This window comes from Camelina sativa, chromosome 5, assembly GCF_000633955.1.
Source record: "Camelina sativa cultivar DH55 chromosome 5, Cs, whole genome shotgun sequence".
In the NCBI taxonomy this organism is placed as follows: domain Eukaryota; kingdom Viridiplantae; phylum Streptophyta; class Magnoliopsida; order Brassicales; family Brassicaceae; genus Camelina; species Camelina sativa.
This window is the reverse complement of record NC_025689.1, coordinates 1614436-1628604: the sequence shown is the minus strand read 5'-3', so window position 1 is coordinate 1628604 and position 14169 is coordinate 1614436. Positions and strand designations below refer to the sequence as shown.

At 36.1% G+C, this 14169-nt stretch overlaps 3 protein-coding genes across 4 annotated transcripts; all 3 read right to left on the bottom strand.

Annotated features, from left to right (window-relative positions):
- LOC104784844 (B3 domain-containing protein REM22-like) lies at positions 346-1608 on the bottom strand. Its single transcript, XM_010509933.1, has 3 exons — positions 1390-1608; positions 849-1271; positions 346-753 (listed from the first exon to the last, which is right to left on the bottom strand). Exons 1-3 carry the CDS (start codon positions 1468-1470, stop codon positions 502-504), a joined length of 756 nt encoding a protein of 251 aa, XP_010508235.1. The 5' UTR covers positions 1471-1608; the 3' UTR covers positions 346-501.
- LOC104784843 (protein ARABIDILLO 1-like) lies at positions 1877-6882 on the bottom strand. The gene is made up of 11 exons (XM_010509931.2): positions 4813-6882; positions 4560-4718; positions 4400-4480; positions 3986-4117; positions 3693-3908; positions 3514-3608; positions 3186-3249; positions 2908-3083; positions 2581-2808; positions 2408-2492; positions 1877-2305 (listed from the first exon to the last, which is right to left on the bottom strand). The coding sequence occupies exons 1-11, from the start codon at positions 6187-6189 to the stop codon at positions 2129-2131; spliced, it is 2790 nt and encodes a 929-aa protein (XP_010508233.1). The 5' UTR covers positions 6190-6882; the 3' UTR covers positions 1877-2128.
- Positions 9459-11448, bottom strand: LOC104784842 (homeobox-leucine zipper protein ATHB-4-like). 2 transcript variants are annotated; one of them, XM_010509930.2, is made up of 4 exons: positions 11086-11448; positions 10515-10855; positions 10309-10388; positions 9459-9964 (listed from the first exon to the last, which is right to left on the bottom strand). In XM_010509930.2, exons 1-4 carry the CDS (start codon positions 11282-11284, stop codon positions 9640-9642), a joined length of 945 nt encoding a protein of 314 aa, XP_010508232.1. In that variant the 5' UTR covers positions 11285-11448; the 3' UTR covers positions 9459-9639. The 2 variants fall into 2 exon arrangements, with proteins under 2 accessions (XP_010508232.1, XP_010508231.1); XM_010509929.2 differs by having other exon boundaries at positions 9571-9964; positions 10515-10870; positions 11086-11444.

Sequence of the window (14169 nt, the reverse complement as noted above, 5' to 3'; positions counted from 1 at the left end):
TAAGTAGTGACGGTGCCTCTGCCTCGCATGTTCCTCGGATCAAAGTTTGCAATTTACTTCTCTACAGTAACTCCTACTAGTTACAAAAGCATAAATATTATATGTCTGTCTTAGAAGTTGAACGAGAGTGATCCATCTACAAAGATATGAATTTCAAGTTTCTAAGGGACAGGTTAACATTGAAAACAATGCAAAATAGCTACTCGACAAGTGTGATACAGAAACATAAATTAAAAAAAAATCCAAAGATGTGACTATTAACGAGTAACATAAACACTTTTAAAACCTCATACTTTAGTTACTTCCACAAGTTTCAGTAACACAGAACACATTCAGAAGCTTAACTAGTGTAGGAAACAAAAGTTGCAAGTTGCAAGGTGTTGTGAAATGCATAAGGAAACAAATGAGAAACTACCATGTTCAACACAACTGACATTAATAAGCTAAACAATTCAGTCATCGATAAGATTGAAGAAGTAACACCATCTTGAATATACGAGATCAGCCTTTGATAATATGGACCTTGATTTCATGAACAAGACCGATATAACCATCAACCATCTTTAGTTCGCAGAACATTTTATCACCTTGCTTCACATGATTCCTTCGGATAAAACTGCTGAGTCCACTGAGATAAACAGATCCGTTCTTCCAAACCAAGATTTTCCTCTTTAATTTCCCAATCTTGTCACGTACAGTAACCAAGTTTGGAAATGTCAACTTGTAGTCCTTTATAAGTAGCGACGGTATGCGCTGTGCAACATCAGAATGTCAAGTTAATGAATGACAAAAAACCATATAAGTCATTTGAAAAGAACTATTCAAATTCTGCTTAATTGATGACATACCGTTCTTGACTGAGTCATATCAACCGGAAAAGACGAATTCAGTTCGTCGTCTAGATATTCATCAACTGGCGACCCTTTTGTGTTCTTTTCACTCTCCACATTCACATCTTCAGTTTCTTCTTCACTCTCCACTTCAATCACTTCTTTTTCAATAAGAGATCTCGTCCTCTTACACATGGTACTGTGCTCGTACACGCAGAAGTGGAACAAGCGAGAACCATCGAACTCGAAGACCAAAAAAACTGGCTCCGTGATGTTCTCGTCCTTGACGATCTTCTTCCATCCGTCCTGGAGAAACAGAGCGTCACTCTCACCGTTCGTTGTCATTTCCATCCTCCATATGTTACCCGAAGACACGCTTTTAACTGTCACTTTCTGAGGAAGATGCATCCCTGAGGTAGTGTCCGAAACAAAAGGTAGATTCTGTAGATAGAAACAATTGAAAACACACACATCTCTTAGTTTGTACTCGAAGAAATTTTGCTCAAAGTCAGAAAAAGGACAAAACTTTGCAAAAACAGAGCAAGAATGTAACCAGTACCATGTTATCTTCGGTGAAGTTTGGTATGTACACCCTAAAGAACTTCTGAATGAGATCTCCGTTGGAACCTTGAGTCGTCATCTTCTCCGTTAACTCGTTTTGGATTTGAGATCTCCGTTTTGGAGAGAGAGAGAGAGAGAGAGAGATAATAATACAACCTACACCGGGGAGCTACATTACGTATACATGAAAAAGGTAACAAAACAGAGCTTCTGTGAATTCGCGTTTCAGGTACTCAGCAGGGAAACAATGTCGGACGTCCAATATTTAAATCACACTCATCAATTCTGATGTTACGTGTTTTAAGATTATAATATTAAAAGTAAAAATATCTAGGCCCATTAGGCTTAATCTAAAAAGCCCATATGATTTACTTAACAGAGCAGAGAGTATTATGGTCAATTTTTTTGTGTGGTAAGGTCAAAGTATAAATGTCAGAAGAAGTGAAACAGAGGCAGAGAGTCAAAAAGGAATGATGAAGAAGATATAGGATATAAAGAAACCACTTTCCTAATCCTTTGGACATGTTGTTATTACAGAAAATTTATCAAAAACGTGATAAAAGAAGAACACAAGTCACAGAGAGAACATTCTTTGGGTCTGATAAAAGCAAGCATCTTGAGAAGTTTGGTTTTTGCAGTATGGCTTTTGGCTTTTGGCTTCTTGTCTATTTGATGAGATACAGAGGTAATCTAAGTCAAATGGGACTTTTCACTATCTTTTTCTCTTTCTAAAAGGCTCAAATGGAAGATTCCGCTTGGTGATGCTCGAGATTGCGTAAGATAATCTTCACAAAGATCTTAGCTTCACGAGGCGTTTTTGCAGCTGCTGCTGCAGAACGAAGAAATCTTGCTTCTCCCCCATTCTGCATAAGGCTTGCGTGATGCATTGCATGACGACCACCTGGTATTGTAAACTGTTTGACCAGAAAGAACAACAAGAAAAAAATATGCATCAGTTGGTTAACCAACAACAGAGAGAACACGGCACAATGTTTTGTTTTCACATATTTACATACCTGAAGAAGTGCAAACGCAGCACATGCTTTGAGTGTCGAATTAGGATTACGCAACATTGTTACAAATCTTCCAATTTCAGCCCCACTGCAAAGAGAGCAATATATTTCAAAATTTCAAATCAGTTCTAGATCAAACCACAATGGAGATAGAGAGAGGCAAATATATTATTAACCTGCATCTCAAGTGCCCAGCTTCTTGTATGCGAGCTCTCTCTGTCACTTGTGCCAACATAATAGGAGTAGATAAAACAGGAGCAGCTGCAAAGATTTGAGGATCCATGAAAGTTTTAACAAAAGCTTCAATGTTTTTAAGAGCCATCGTTCTTGCCCCATCTAAGCTAATGCTTTTAGATGTGCTTTCTGATGAAGAAGTTCCTATCATCAGAGCGTATTCCTCCATCCTATTGCAGATTGAAAATTCAGATCGAAAACATGTCAAAAACTGTAAGAACCAGATATAACTTTGGAATGTTTATTAGCTGAGTTATATATAAGTATACCTTCCATCAAACATGTATGCCAAAGCCAATGCAGCCATGAATCGAGCCATTTTTGAGACGGAAGACAAACACAAGTGAACAAGAGCTGGAACTCCTCCTTCCTCAACAATGCGGAGTGCATTACCAGGATTAAAAGCAAGATTCCATAGAGCTCCTGCTGCAGTTTCATGTACATCCTGAAGAAGACGAAAAAGCCAACACATTGAGGTTTCTTATTTATCAGATTATCCCTTTAATGGCTAGCTCAAAGCCACAAGACTTGACAACAAATTGCTTACCTCGGCTTCAGACCGTGCAAGTGCAATAAGTGGTGGAACCCCACCTTCACGTCCAATCGCGACACTGATAGAGATCGGAAAGAGCAATGAGAGGATTATTATCAAGGAAAATGACAGTAACAATAAATTAATAAGAAACTCCTTTAATACTTCTCTGCTAAACCAAAGCCACAACTTGATGCAAGCAAAATAAAAAGTATCAGCATGTGTAACATGTTAAAGCAAGATGGTCTTCCGGCCTTGTTATGCTTCTACATTAATCTTTAACAAATCAGGTGACAATCTATATACGCAACACATAAAACTTAGATTCAGATGTTTTTAGCACCTGTTTGCTTCTGAAACTGATAATCCCCAAAGTGCACCAGCAGCTCTTTCTTGAAGACCTGTTGATGCATTTGAACAAGACTGCGCGAGTACCACCTAAAATAATCAACAAAAGTGATCAATTCCCATTACATATGCAGATGAACAATGTAATCAAATTAAAACAAATTAGAAGCATACCAAAGCTTCAACGCCACCAACTGCAGCGATAGATTCTCGATTCTTATCATCAAACGACAAATTCCATAGCGCACCAGCAGCTTCTTGTCTAACACCTTCATGAGCCGATTGTGTAAGTTGGACAAGAGCTTCTAATGCACCTGCTTCTTGTCCAACCGCAGCATTATTATTGTTGCTATCTCCATGAGCAGCCAAATTAGCTAAAGCACGAGCAGCCTGGAAAATAAGAACACAGTTAGACCCCAAACTCAACCTCAAAAAGAACTTTTGTAAAACTAAGAAACGGAATTTACCTGTTCTTGCACTCCCTCGTACTTGCAATTCCGAGCTAACATCACAAGAGCATGTACACCTCCCGCTGTTGCGACTTCCATGCTGCATTTATCATCTGCTGCTAAGTTTGCTAATGCTCCCGCAGCTCGTTCCTAATCACATAAATTAGGTAAATCGTCCATATAGAAAGAAGGGAAATATCCAAAAATGACACTTTCTAACTGAAGTATTATTGCGAGTTTCACTTTAAAAATTGATTTGTCCATACTACTACTTCTTTACAAATGGATTCACATAAACATCCTAAGATTTCTCCGTTTTAAGTAGGGTTTTAAAATTTATCAAAGAATTTTTTTTGTAGAGGTATGGATATTACGATCGTATATCTAGAAACAAAACAGTATGGGTGAAGCTTTAAGGTGGCGAAAGCGTACCAAGACTCCATCACAGCCATTTGGCCATCTAAATATAAGGTCGACCAGTGCCTTCACTCCTCCAGCCCGAGCAATAGCATTCTATTAGAGAAAAAAATAAAATGAGTGCTGAAAAATCAAGAGTAACAACAAGATTCTTATAGATAATTGGGAGGCTTACCTTATGCTCTTCTCCGACAGAGAGATTCCATAGACCACCAGCAGCTTCCTCAGCCACAAGTCTGTTCATTGACTTTGCCAAACCAGCGAGAATTCTGATTCCTCCTTCTTCAGCAACAGACTTTGCAACATTAGCATTTACCGACAAATTTGCAATAGCCTAATAATATCAAATCAAGAAAAATGTAAGTGTGTCCAGTCAATAGTATCAAAATTCCAGTATCAAAAATGACAAGACAAAAAGAAGAAGCAACCTTTGCAGCTTCTGACTGAAGCCCTTCTCGCCATGAGTTGGCAAGTTCTAGAAGAAGACGGATACCTCCATCTTTCATAACTGCTTCAGCTCTTCCACAGTCTATACTAGCATTCTCATCATCAATAACTACAAAGGTTGCAAGTCCAGTAGCTGATCTCTCTTGGACATCTTCCTGTGAGCTTTGCATTAAAGTAAGCAGCAATGCGGCTCCTTGATTCAGCCAAAATTCATCCAATCCTTGTGGATTACACTCTGCAGTTCGTAGAAGCGTATGAGAGATAAACCATTCGCTCCAAAGCATAATGTCATCAACGGCTTTATGCTTGGTTGTTTTCATCAATTCTCTCCAATAGGAAAAGATCTCCTTGGGTTTCTTTGTATAACCGGCGAATATAGAAGCAAGTCCATCGAAAACGTTAGTGAACAGAGCAAGTATGACTTTTCCTTTGAATCTGTTGGAGCTGATGAAACTTGTATCCTCTTCGAGGACATGACAGTTTAAAGCACACAATACTTTTAAGCTCTGCGACGATGTCAAGAACCTAGAAACTGTGGAGGGACCAATGTCAGTCCTAGAGACATCTAAACAGGTTAGTTTCGGAAGCTTATCCCATTTATTCGATGCAATTGACCATTTTATGTTTGATGTCCCAGCAACAGAGAGGTACCGAACAGATACAACTTTTCCCAGAGCCTCCTCATCGATGTTTAGACAATCTAAAAACCCGAGATCAGTGAGCCGTGGACAATGTTTGGCCAGAGCTTCAATGGCTTCAGAAGTAACATCTCTAATCCCGGAAAGGCGAAGCTTTTTAAGCTTTGGACAACAAAAGGCTACAGCTTTTATAGCATCACTAGTGATCTTCTCACAAAAGTCTGGTCCAAGTTGGAGACTCTCAAGTGCCTCATGACGTGCCACGATCATTGACAATGTAGCATCTGTGATCTTCCTGCAATAGTCGCCGCTTACTTCAAGTAGATTCCTTGCTTTGAGATGTATAAGGGAATCAGCTGATTCAATCCCACGAAACCTCAACTTATGAAGATTAACACACCTAGAAGCAAGAGAAGCCGCCATTGTAGCACCAAACTTATGAGCACGAAGATCCAAAGAACTCCACAAACAAGAAGAAGCACCAAGACCTCTCCACGTCTTACAAGTTGACGCCAAGCTAGCTCGATCACGATAGTTCAAACAAGTAAACAACTGAATCACTGTGTCATAAGGCAGACTAGTCCAATCAACAAAACCATGAAGAAGAATCTCAGGAGCTACTACTACTAAATCCTCATCGCTAGTCTCAGGATAACTTGGCAAAACAACCTTATCTTTCCCATTTCCCTCCTCCAACTTTCTCCTTACCCTACGGCTCATTGTCTTGATCAGATATAATCTAAAAGAGCAGTAACTTATTCTTGCAGCTACCGGAATAAAAATCCAAACTTTTTGCTTAATACATCCCTCTCTCAAGCCTCAACCTTGAAAACGATGATCACAAACTCCATAAAAGGGTATACGAAGACACAGATCTTTCAATAGCAGCAACAGGAGAAACAAAAAGTCTAAAGCTTTTCGCTTGGATGGCTCAGAGACTAATTCAAAACCCAGTTACCATATCGAAATCAATGACACATTACATGATACGATTAGATTAAAAACACGAAATTTCAAGAGCTCAACGAAGACAAAAACCCTCGAATAGAAGAAAAAGAGCAAACAAACAATCTCTGACCTTTCTTCAACAGATTTGTATTGACATTAAACTCACAAGATGAGAAGATCAATGGGAATTTCAAAGTAAAGAGAAAGAGAGAGTGAAGGTCAGAGACAATTCAGGCGAAACCCGAAAACTGTAAGAAACCAAAAAGACCTCTCTCAAGTAAAGACCTTTCTCTCACGACCCCTTTTTTAATATTTATGTGAGGCACAAAGAGAGGAGAAGAAGAAGAAGAAGATGATGATGAAGATGAAGATGATGAGGGGAATTGGAAAATTCCGGGTCGGGGCTTTGAGGGAGGAAGAGGGCTTCGTGTGATGAAAACACAGCTCATATACGAATATGATAGAGAGAGAGACCATGAATTCACCTCCTTTGCCACGGTTTACTTTTTTTTTTTTTTTTTTTTTTTTTTTTTTTTTTTTTTTTTTTTTGTCTATTAATTTTGTATTTACCTTTTTAATTACAATTTGATTTTCTGCATTCTATTGATTTTATTACATTATTAAAATGTTTTTTTTTACTTCTTTGAATAAATAGTTACATATGTACATTTTAAATTAGTCAATTTATATTTTGTGTTGACACATGTTTGGGGTTTGGACAACTAAATAATGATAAACAAAATTGTTGTAGAATGAAGAAAATAAAAATTATTCTCTAATATAGAGTTTTTAAGAATATCCACTTTGATTTTTTTTTTTTGCGTTCCAATTTCATGTATTAAAACGGATTTTGATTCTTGAAATCGTTTTAGTTCATGAACTTGGAACACAAAGTTGAGAATTTACATATTTTAGGTTGATTACTCCTTTGTGTTTTAGTTCTGAAACCACTAATAAAACAAAAAATTGTGTTACAAAATTGACAATTCTTTTAGGCTTTAGTTCTGAAATCACTCTTTTTGGATTCAAAATATATGTTATAAATCATAAACATACATTTCTTTAGGAAAAAATAAATAGATTGTTATCCATACCATATCAAAGTATGCAACAAATCTTGTCTGATTTCATTTTTAGGTAGAAAAAATAATTATGCATGTTAAACAATAATAATCATGAAGTAGTGAAACAAACAACAAAGGAACAATGCCACATGTGAACATCACAATGGATGAAATTTCAGATATATTAATATCATTCCTTTTGTTAGTGTCTATTCACTTTAATAAAAATATGTACTAACTACTAACTAAGTCTACCATATTGATGTCTCCACTCTCCACTGATCTTCACAATACAAACAAGAGCCAAAGGAGCAGTATTAGAAATTTAGAAATCAGAACTTGCAGTAAAAACGAGAAAATTACTAGTACTATTACTTTTCATAATCATAATAGTTCCGGAAATTAGTCGTGTATATCATTATTTAATTCGAATCTTTTTGTATTGGTTGAACTGAACATTAAGAGATCGGACTTTAATAAATCGAGGTTTGGTTTTGTGCATCTATCATGGTAAGAAATTAGAAAGGTTACTCTTTTTGAAAGTACTGAATTTAGAAAGGAATGAGATATATATGTTGATCAGTTGTTGACCATATTGAATATAGGAATCGTCATCTCTTAGTCTTAGTACAACTCTTTTCCTTTTTTTATCGACTTCTTCACTATACTTCTTATTTTATAGTTTTCACCCCATACGAATGTACTTTGAGAGTTAGTTGAAATCATACTCAAAATATAGCTTATAGTGAGAGTTTAATTTTGGCATTGTTGTCAGTATGCAATATCATACCGTTTCCCTTCATTTATTGTTTAAAGGTGTCTTATAAATTGAAAATTGTGGGGATAAGAGATACGAAATTTTGAAAAATGTGGGGCAAACCAAAGAAGACAGAAAAAGGAGGTGGCTCGAGACTAACCTCACAAGCCGCTGATTTGGACCCAAAACCGTGTAGGCCAATAATTTTATTGATTAGGTGTAAGATTAGGAATTACTTCTATATATTGATAATTCGTTTGTTAAGAGATTTATGTTCCAATTGGAACACTCTTCTTTTGTTTCATTAAAACTGATGTTTGAAAGTTCCTCACACAGATCTCTCTAAAAAAAGACACAAAGGTATTTTACCAACAACATCACCAATAAATATAAACATGGATTAGATAAATAATTAAAATATGTAACAAACCATCGACCTACTTCTAGGCGACGATGGCACACAATGATAAGAGTATCGACAAAGTTCTCCATTTGATCAGAGCAATAAAAACTTCCAAAAATAAATAAAAAATGACTTGGGATTCTCATCAAAATTTAAAATAGGACAGTTAAGTATGCATCAAGTTTTAGGCTTTGTTTTACTTACATTTAACGAAGCAATTTTCATCATTGTCATCTTATGTTAGCTACTTTCAATATTTATCTTACACTTCATGTTTTATTAGTCTTTTAGAGAGTTTGTATATCTATGAATGAGATTATGAATCCTTTCATCATCATCTCGTTTTGGGCATGTCCCAGAAGAAAAACAACATATTGACCCGTTCTGAAGTGTCGGTTCTAAAACCCAACGAAAGAAAAAAAAAAAAAGAAGAACATCTATGCATAGCAAAATAACGCCGGCAAAAAGCCCACCATGATAAAAGAAAAAAGAAAAAGTGTTGGTTTATCTTTATCTAAGCCCATCAAGTTTTATTATACAAATTTTTTTTCTTTTGTTAATCTCTCTCAGAATTTTGGAGGTAATAAACAAATACCGGCCAAAATTGAATTCTGAGAAGGCTAATCCTTTTACAGGTCAGAAATGAGAAAACCAATTCAGTTGTAACAACTCACTAGTTTCCCAAACGTTACTATTCTGGAAAACTAATAAAACTACAACACACGTACCATAAGTATAAGTAAGTACAAAGGCCTTTATGACCAAAAAATGACATTTCGGGGTACTTATTCCAATTTTTCGTCTATAACCATTCCCGTAAAAGCTAGGTAGTTGCAATATTTCCCATATCGTCAAAGTCTTTTACAATGTTAAGAGTTAGAGCTTCAAATTGAACCTTTCTTTCGTTTCCATTTTCAACAGATAGAAGCTAATTTTTAAAAATTTGCATTACTTTTATATCTTAGTTCTAAGCTACAAACTACCGAAAATAAACATCCCTAGCGACCTGATCGTTGCACTTGCTGGAGAGAAATAGCAGTCCAAGGAGTGGATCGCTGCGGACTTGGCCGCCCAACCACCGTAGCAGGAGGAGGAGGAGGAGGAGCGGCGGTCACATTGGCGGAGGAGGAGGAGGAGACACGTTCGCAAGAAGGGCACATGGTGAGAGTAGTAGGAGGAGTCATATGCATGTAGAGATGTGGAGACAACTTCAACGCCCTCAGCTCCGACACTTCTTTTTGCAACCGTCGATTCTCTTCCGTCAAATTATCGCAACATCTCTTCAAATACTCACAATCAACCTCCGTTTGTTTTAGCTTCGTCCTATGTACACATAACATAATTCAAAAAAAAATCATCTTAAGTAGTGAAAATAAAACTTACTAGGAAAACAGAAGAATCCAAAAAAAAAAAACAAAAGTGGAGTTAATATGTACGCATGCATGTGTCTTAAAGGCGCTGTAGTAAAAAAGTAAAAAAAAAAAAACTTCTCATGTGACAGTACAGAGGCAGAGATCTTATTAGGATTTTCTTTTAGGACAGGGGAACTGAAAATCACTTTATGGGTCATAAAAGTACAATTATATCCCTATCATAGCAATTACTAAGGTTTTTGTAATACTCAAATTCCCGGTAATACCCCTAGAAAACAGAGATAATTTCTTTACCTTGCCCTTCGGTTCTGAAACCACACTTCCACTTGTCTTGCCCTTAGATTCAACTGCTTTGCTAGAGCCAGCTTTTGCTTCTGCCCAATCCGATTATTCAAGGAAAGCAAGTTTAGTTTTTATTTAGAAAGAAGCCAATCAAACGACGTCCATGCAATAAGAAGTCATAAATTACGAAAAATGCAATTACTAAAAATGTCACTAACCGGATTAAGAGTGCTATGTTCTTTAAAAGTCTCCTCGAGAACAAGAGCTTGTTCCTTTGATAACCGTAGTTTCTTCCTTGACCCGTCGCCGTTTCCGCAGTCTTCGTCGTCGCTTCCTCCGCCGTGTGAGCAAGAAGCTCTCTCCGCCTCGTGCTCTTCACCTCCTCCTCTCGCCGCCGCAAGATCTCTCTTGTTCCCACTCAGACTCGATACGGTGCTGTTTGGAGACGAGACGACGGCAGCTTCTTCTTCCAAGTTCACTACCGCCACCACCGAAGACGCAGCTCTGTTCACGTCGAAACCTCTTAGAAAAGATCCGGCGTCGGAGTTTCTCTCTGCAGCTGTACGTTTAATTCCTACATTAATCGAAAAACGTTTCTAGCTTAAATTTCGGAAATAATTAAAACTAATTATATCTTTATTAAAAAAGAAAAGAAAAAAAGATCGGATCTATGATATGAGACATATAGATCCGAAGATATGTCTTAAGTCTACATGAACAGAACTTCAAGACATTGAATGTTTTAATAAAAAAAAATACAATGAAATTAAAAAGAGGAAAACATGTTACCAGAAGATTGAAATAGATGAGTCCAAGAGTTGTGATGAATCTTCTGGGGATGGCTATTATTAATCTGATTGTGCATGTGAGGAAACGAAGAAGAAGTAGAAGTTGTAAAAGGCATAAGATTCAACCTCAGAGATGGTTCTTTTAGTTGACTATTTCCCAAGCTTAGACTCAGACCTAACCCATCATCTCTTTCACCCATTTTTTTCTCAAAAGATTTTCTCGAATGTAGTAGTGCTGGTTAAAGATACGACTAGCAAATTTATATATACACACAGAAGTTGAAATGTAAAGAGAGATAGAGAGAGAGATAGGGGTATGGTGGGGGGCTTGGGGTTTCAATGATGACTTGTGTCAGAGAGACCCTTGTAATTTCAATGATGATATATACTGTTACCTGCTCCTCTCTCTTCGAAAAAAAAAGAAGAATTAACCAATGCTAGAAAAAATAAAATTAAAAAACTCATTCAACTCCAATGCGTTTTCTTTTTCAATAATACGTTGAGCTTTTTAACAAATGAATTTTTGTTCCTAAAAGTCAATTACAGACGTTAGCATTTTAATACACCAAATCTCAGATATTTTATTGTGTTTGACAGTAATATTTGGTTTTGTTTTACGTTTTTTTAACTTTCATCTCTTAATAATCATTTATTTCTTAATTCTCTAAAATTAATTCATAATGCAAACTTGATACTTTTGGAAAGTAATGCACACGTACGCTTTGTATATCTACTAAAAATATTTAATATAACAGGATCTTTTGTTTTTTGGTCAATGTTCGAATTGTTTTATTTCTTAAACCATGAGAAGGGTATTTTAAGAGGAAAAAGACAGATCACAGATGTAGAAGGTAAAAGTAGGGGTCGCTCGTGAACTACAAACGCGAGGTAGCCTTGCGTGGAGGTGGAGCGGGGAGACAGTGGCGTTGGGCTCAAAATGGGTATGGTAGTCAGAAAACGATATCGTATTGATGATAGGTTACACAGAGCCTAAACATAACACTGCATGGGGGTTCAGACTACCTGTGAACCCAACAACGTGCATTTGATTCTCTAATTAATCTTCAATTCATTTATTGTTCCCTTTTTCCAAAAACTCTCCCTTTGATTAGTATTTAGTAGTAGTACTAATTCTTCTGGTCAACTAAAGCGAAATTCAAGTGTTTTTCCCATTGGATTATTATGGCCAAGTCAAATATAAAACGGACATTTGGAAAAGACTAGTGGTGGTATGGTAGAGTTTACTACTACGGCTACTTCCTGTCATTGAAACAATATTTTTTGCTGTTTTCAAAGTTGTTGATAATGCCATCATTATTACTACTTCAGTTTCTTTGAGAGTTACAGACAAGACAGGTCTTGTTTGTTAATTAATTAATTTTAAAGTTAAATAACGTTTTCAACCACAAATTAATGTGTGTTTTACTTCCAAAAATCTTTTCTTAATTTCTTAATGTTAATCATGAATATGTATTGACTTATTATGTATCTTCAATCAATGCGGTCATGCTTTTCATTGACTCTTAAAACTTGCTTTGACCTTTTCTTGGAAACTTTTGTTTTTTTTCTTCCGGTAATTGATTTGGAGCCTAATTGGCTAACTGGTTGGTTGATTTGATAGTAATAGTAGTCTGAAAACGATAGTTATACAAAATATTACTACTATACTCTAATTTTAAAATAAACACTACTACAAATAGGTTAATATAAATAGTATTGCCTTAAACTAACTAAATTAACATGGGTTTAGTTATGAACCGTACAATGCTATATAAATATAAAGTTGGTGACAAAATTAATTAAGTTGTAATCTGAAATCAAATTAATCCATTTTTTGTTCTTTCATGATCAGTTGAATTTGTCTCGCAATGACTGTTAGATGATGTTAGAGTCCACATATATATATACATACACATGTTCGTGAATGTGAAATTATGGAATAAAGAGCGTGTGATGGATGGTGTGTGGAACTGAAGCAAAAGAAAAATTAAAAGAACTCAGAAGCAGCGGTGGAGGTCACGTGGGAAACGGGAAGGGGTTCACGTGGGAATTTTGCCAACGTGGCGGGCAGCACATGGTCCCCGCCAGTGACCACACTCGTGCGGCGTAATTTTTGTTCCTCCACGACCAGACATCCACTTCTCTGTAATCATTGGATACTCTCTCTCTCTCTCTCTCTCCGGCTCGGTGGTTCTTTACTTAACATCCTTATTACTCTTCTCGCGTGTACATCACGCACTTATTTGTTCAGGTTAAAAGCGTTGATGCGAGAAGAATGTGTATAGAAGAGAAACGTTTGAACTTTGAACAATACAAAAAAAGTTGAAATCAATACGACAAAACTGCATTTCATTAAATAATCCTCCAACCACAATATTAGTATTGGACACAAAACCATTACGAGTAGGCTCATATTCTTTTTGCAATACCTAACAAATACTACTACTCAATATCAATTTTTAACAAAACACAACTCAATATATTATATTCATATACGTAAATTTGATTTATATTATGACTATTTGTATAGTTACTTATTTTAAGTATGTTATAACAAAATGGCGAGGGAATTAAAGAGTAATATATATTTTTGGTAAGAGACAGCTAAGAACATGATCCGATGAAAACCGACCAAAGCAACCAAAACCCATGTTTCACCAATAACGAGTTTAGGTAACCCAAGCATGAATATAAAATAATGAGATTTATGAAGTAATCAAGCATGAATATTAAAATATTTACTTATCATGAGTTCAATAATTTTGACACATCTTTTATTCAAAAGAGGATACAAACTATGGTCCCACGTGTGTGTCCATAAGACCATAACCATGTGCAAAAGCTCTCTCCCAATGCATGTGTTCGTTCTCCTTTCATTTTTCCTAGATTCGGTTTGAGCTGAGATTTATATATCACCTTAAATTAATTCCAGATCCTAATTTTTGTTGGTATATCTTTCTGGGGATTTATATAAGTGTGCTAGTTTTAGTAATCTAATTTCAAAATAATCTATTAGCTAGATCCAATTTATAGGCACATGATTATATACGCGTGTGTTTTCAATTTGCTGCCCGCTGTATAATTA

Coding starts and splice junctions, on each gene's coding strand:
- LOC104784842 (XM_010509929.2), bottom strand. CDS start 11,284: ATGGGTGAAAGAGATGATGGGTTAGGTCTGAGTCTAAGCTTGGGAAAT. Junction 10,871..11,085: donor TCATCTATTTCAATCTTCTG/GTAACATGTTTT, acceptor CGATTAATGTAG/GAATTAAACGTACAGCTGCA. Junction 10,389..10,514: donor AACATAGCACTCTTAATCCG/GTTAGTGACATT, acceptor CGGATTGGGCAG/AAGCAAAAGCTGGCTCTAGC.
- LOC104784843 (XM_010509931.2), bottom strand. CDS start 6,189: ATGAGCCGTAGGGTAAGGAGAAAGTTGGAGGAGGGAAATGGGAAAGAT. Junction 3,250..3,513: donor TCAGTTTCAGAAGCAAACAG/GTGCTAAAAACA, acceptor GATCTCTATCAG/TGTCGCGATTGGACGTGAAG. Junction 2,493..2,580: donor GCTGGGCACTTGAGATGCAG/GTTAATAATATA, acceptor CTCTCTTTGCAG/TGGGGCTGAAATTGGAAGAT.
- LOC104784844 (XM_010509933.1), bottom strand. CDS start 1,470: ATGACGACTCAAGGTTCCAACGGAGATCTCATTCAGAAGTTCTTTAGG. Junction 1,272..1,389: donor ACTTCACCGAAGATAACATG/GTACTGGTTACA, acceptor TTCTATCTACAG/AATCTACCTTTTGTTTCGGA. Junction 754..848: donor ATATGACTCAGTCAAGAACG/GTATGTCATCAA, acceptor GATGTTGCACAG/CGCATACCGTCGCTACTTAT.